At 43.2% G+C, this 5,000-nt stretch overlaps 1 protein-coding gene across 1 annotated transcript in view; it reads right to left on the minus strand.

The window, feature by feature from the left end:
- The window catches only part of snx2 (sorting nexin 2), a 40,803-nt gene that overhangs the window by 8,321 nt on the left and 27,482 nt on the right, over positions 1-5,000 (minus strand). Inside the window, exon 12 of the mRNA XM_034117947.1 lies at positions 2,556-2,699. Within this exon, the coding sequence (XP_033973838.1) occupies positions 2,556-2,699 (144 nt within the window). The remainder of the gene's footprint in view (positions 1-2,555; positions 2,700-5,000) is intronic.

The raw sequence follows: 5,000 nt of genomic DNA on the forward strand, positions 1-5,000 counted from the left end.
TTCATGAAGAAAAGAGCAACTCGTGCATTATATAATTAACAAATACTCGACTGTGTGAAACATAATTCATACTCAAGTTGTTTATTACAAAATGCAGCAGATTACTACATAACAAAGTGAGTCAATTACATTTTGTCGAGTTATGACAAAATGTCGAATAACAATAAGTTATGTTTACCGCTTATGCTTTCTGTGCGGCAGAAGCTCAGTCTATAGGGAACCGGAAGGTGGTCGGTTCAAGTCCCGGGTCAGACAAAGTATGGAGAGTGTATAAAAGCTCCTTAAATGAAGATGAGTCAAATGCATAGACCACATGTCTCTGTGTGTGTGGTGATGTGTACATCTTTGTAGCTATAACAATTATTTCATTCCAATCCTCCATTTCCATTTTCTACTCCCTCTGTTTATTATCCTTTCCACGAAACCTAACATTTATTCTGAACCCTTCCCTGTAGTGTGTTTTATAATTGTCTGTGCATGTAAATGGTCTGCAAAGGCTAAAATCTCTGTGTTCCCTCCAGAGGGAGTTTCTCTCCCACACACTCCCCCCCCCCCCCCCCCCAGGCCTGAAATGCCTATTGGAATTCTTTGTTTACTTCCTGAACATAGTGACATCACTATGTAACATTCGATCTTCTATTGGCTAGCGCTCAAACACATTATACATGATAGGCTAAGGGGCGGGACATCTCTAAGCAGTTGACCAATCATCACAGAGCCGACCAGCTAACAAATCAGAGCAGACTGGGCTCTGGTTTCAGACAGAGGGTGACAAAGCATGGAGACATGTCACAGTAGAGACACTAAATACAAATATGAACCTGAAAATGAGCAGAATATGTCCTCACGAAATCACACTTTTATTTCAATGATTTACTCCTTATGTATTTACAGTCCTTCTCTGTAGTGTAACTGTGTTTGTGTAGCAGCTGTTCACCAGGTTTCCAACATTAACAGCAGCAGCGTGAAGTAAAAGTATTTTTTGTATTCTTCAGAAAAAGCCAGTGTGTGTTTTCTGTTGGCTGTTGTCAAGCCGTGAACCAAAACCCGACTCCTGACGGGCGGCAAAACTCTTGTCGGCTCCAAATAAATGTTGGGTTGTAACTCTACTGCGATCTGTCCTCGTCTGCAGCTTCTGACAGCCTCCCCCTAAACCCCCCCGTCCTCCTCCCAAAACCCCACATCTGACAGCTCCTCCACTCTAATACCAGACCCCCAACCACGCCAGCTGTGTGAGTGTGAGTGTGAGTGTGAGTGTGAGTGTGAGTGTGAGTGTGTGTGTGTGTGTGTGTGTGAGTGTGAGTGTGTGTGTGTGTGTGTGTGTGTGTGTGTGTGTGTGAGCGAGCTGTTTCCTGACAGGGAGGATGCATTTGTGTGGTGACAGCTTCAACAGATGCTCTAATAAAGTACTTTTCCACTGCTCTTGTTTGTCGTTCTGAGTTGAGTCTACAGACTGGAGGAAAACAAGATTTCTATATAAAAAAAAAATAAGATAAAAACTTTTCACATGACTGAACTGTGGAGGTGCGCTTCTTTTATCTCACTGGTGAGCCACAGAGGGAAGAGAGCTATGTTTTATACCAGATTTAGAAGCACTAACTTTGCCAGGACTAAAAAACGACAACGTCATCATTCTTTAAAATTAGCCGGGTGTTATTTGCTTTTTTATTAAGATGTGTTTATTTATCTTTTTTCTTCGTTAGTATACGACAGTACAACATGATGTCTTTTTTATTGCCTTTATTAACATTTTCATTTGTTTATTATTCCTCTGGAAGCTTATGTCCCATTTAATTATCTCTCATTAAAAAATTATATGTTTTATTTTAAACTGAAACTCACACACTTGTATAACGTATGAATATAATAGCATTTGTTTAAATATGACGTTGTTGTACTAAGTTGGTCTATTACAGTGTATTCTACCGTATATGATGTTTCCTATTACATCCTATCTTTACCTCGTGCAATGCCCTGTAAGCATGCTGCACAACAATTCCCTCATTTGTGTAGAATAACCTAGTGACATTTCTCATATGCAGGGTCGCTGTTCAAATCAAGCCATAAAGGGGCCTTATTCTGCTCATTTTCAGGGTCATATTTATATTCTGTGTCTCTACTGGGACATGTCTCCATGCTTTAATGTTCAAAAAGCTCTTTATTTTTCTCATACTGCCTGTGCTGCAGCACCTCTTTTCACCCTCTGTCTGAAACCAGAGCCCAGTCTGCTCTGATTGGTTAGCTGGCCAGCTCTGTTGTGATGGGTCAACGTCTTAGAGATATCCCGCCCCTACCCTATGACGTGCAAGGTGTTGGAGCGCTATAGCCAATAGAAGCATGTTGCATAGTGATGTCATTATATTGCGGAAGTAAACAAAGGAGTCCAATGGAGGTGTTTCAGGCAGGGGGGGGGGGGGGGGGGGGGGGAGTGTGTGGGAGAGAAACTCAGTCTGGAGGGAACACAGGGATGTTAGTCTTTGCAGACCGTTTACATGCACAAAAGGCTGTTCTTCACTCCACTGGACCACTTGTTCCAGTCCATGTGTGCGTCTCACCTCTTTGATCTCGTCTTTGGCCTGCTGCAGTTTGTCTGGTTTGTTGTTGAACTGCAGCTTGGCTTCGGCTTCTCGTTTCTTCTGCAGGAGCATCTGACTGTCCTGCCACTTCTGCCACGTCTTGATACGATGGTCAAACACGCCCTGCACACACAACACAGAGTTTAATACAGACAGAATGTCCCAGAAATACAAGATCAATAAAATCCTTGTGGTGTCAATTGACCATGAAAAAATGTAATTGCTGTAATCACAATAATAATATGTGATCAATCATGATTAGTCACTAGTTTAAATACTACTATTTACTTGTTTCTTGGGGGGAGATCCAACAAATACATGTGTGGTGTTGTAATAAAGAAATGCATCAAAAACTAGTAAGAGAAATCAGAAGGTTTTTTACTTTATTATAATGTGGTTTCTGAATTATTGGCATTAAGATTGCCCTCTGTATAATGTGCGCTACACAGGGCATATTATCTCTGCCGAAACTCCCTCTGGAGGGAACACAGGGATTTTAGACTTTGCAGACCATTTACAGTACATGCACAAAAACCTATATAATACACTAAATGCCTTTTTTTATAATTTGCATAGATTGCATCTCAAGATTTGATGTCAAGGAAAAAACTGAAAATGAAGGATACAAGTGAAGTATGCAGTCACAATAGCCGCGTACACACCGGAGTACTTTTCACCGTACTTTTCGCGTTTAGTTCCGTTAGTACCCCTTATGTCGCGTTCACACCAAAAAGAGCACTTAATCTCGGGAACTTTTACCCCCATTTTTAGTGCCTGCTGAGAGATGGTACTTTCCTGGGGGAAAAAAGTGCCCCAGTTCTGATTGGCTGGGCGAATTGCAAACCACGCCCCGTACAACTCTGAAATGTTTTGTAGAGCCGCCATTTTATTATCCTGGCATTAGCATTATTAGCATTAGCATTCGCCCAGTGCACAAAACGCAGAGAAACTAACTTATGGCAACACAAAAGAAAACATGGGAGCGGTGGAGATGAGGAGGTGTCGGCGTTCTGGTGATTTACTCGGAAGGCTTCAGTAGAACCTGCTGGGAGTCCCAGCAGGTTCTACTGAAGCCTTCCCCAACTCCGGGGACTTCCGGCCGGGGACTCCGGGCGACAGTATACGCCGTGAAGTTGTTTGCGGCCTGCCAGTAAACCAGAAGCAGAAGAAGACGAAGTGACGTCAGCGGCTCATTTGCGTAATCTTCCCTCAGGGAAAAGTACTCCGGTGTGAACGCGATCTGTACTAAATGCCCTGGGGTAATAAGTGCCGGGGCTCTGAGTGCCGGCACTAAATACGGCAAAGTACTTGGTGTGAACGCGCCTATTGAAATCTATTTTCCAGCAAAGCCATTCTCTGTCCCTAAACAGGGTAAGCCATTCACTTGTTATCCAAAGACGAGTCATGTCAATGTCTCCACAAGTCCCAGTCAAACTATCTGTATCGTCCCGTCTCTGACTTTATAGCTACTTGAACTCACATACCAGAGTACCACATAGCACTGTGCTAGACCACAGACAGGTGCATGTATCAATTATGTGACTTTATTTTGGAGAGATACAGTATGTATAAAGTATATTTAAAAATGTGCATGTATTTTAGATAGGAAATAGCACAAAAATGTATTCACAATTATAAACAACAGGTCACACCTTTATAAACATTTATGAATCTAGGTTCAAAAAGGGGCCAATCACAACACTCACAACACAGGTAAGTATACATACTGCTCTACTGCAGTTCTTCTCTACTTCACTCTAGTTCTACACTACTCTATTAGGCGCGTTCACACCGGAGTACTTTTCCCTGTACTTTTCCCGTTTAGTTCCGTTAGTGCCTGGAATTTTGCGTTCACACCAAAAAGAGAACTTAGTTCCGAGAACTTTTACCCCCATTTTTAGTGCCTGCTAGAGAGGTGGGACTATCCTGGGGAGAAAAAAGTACCAATTTCGATTGGCTGGGCGAATTGCAAACCACGCCCCGTAAAACTCTGAAAAGTTTTGTGAAGCCGCCATTGTATTTGCTGGCATTAGCATTATTAGCATTAGCCCCAAGCACCAACGGAGAGAGAATAACTTCTGGCGATTTATTCGGAAGGCTTCAGTAGAAGCTGCTGGGAGTCCCAGCAGCTTCTACTGAAGCCAGTCCCCAACTCCGGGGACTTCCGGCCGGGGACTTCGGGTGGCAGTATACGCCGTGAAGTTGTTTGCAGCCTGCCAGTAAACCCAAAGCAGAAGAAGAAGAAGTGACGTCAGCGGCTTCATTTGCGTAATCTTCCCTCAGGGAACTTATTCCGGTGTGAACGCGATCTGTACTAAGTTCCATGGGAGTACTAAGTGCTGGGCACTAAGTGCTGGGCACTAAGTGCTGGGCACTAAGTACGGCAAAGTACTTGGTGTGAAAGCGGCTATAGTAGCTGTACTC

This window comes from Trematomus bernacchii, unplaced genomic scaffold (genome assembly GCF_902827165.1).
Source record: "Trematomus bernacchii unplaced genomic scaffold, fTreBer1.1, whole genome shotgun sequence".
Taxonomy (NCBI): domain Eukaryota; kingdom Metazoa; phylum Chordata; class Actinopteri; order Perciformes; family Nototheniidae; genus Trematomus; species Trematomus bernacchii.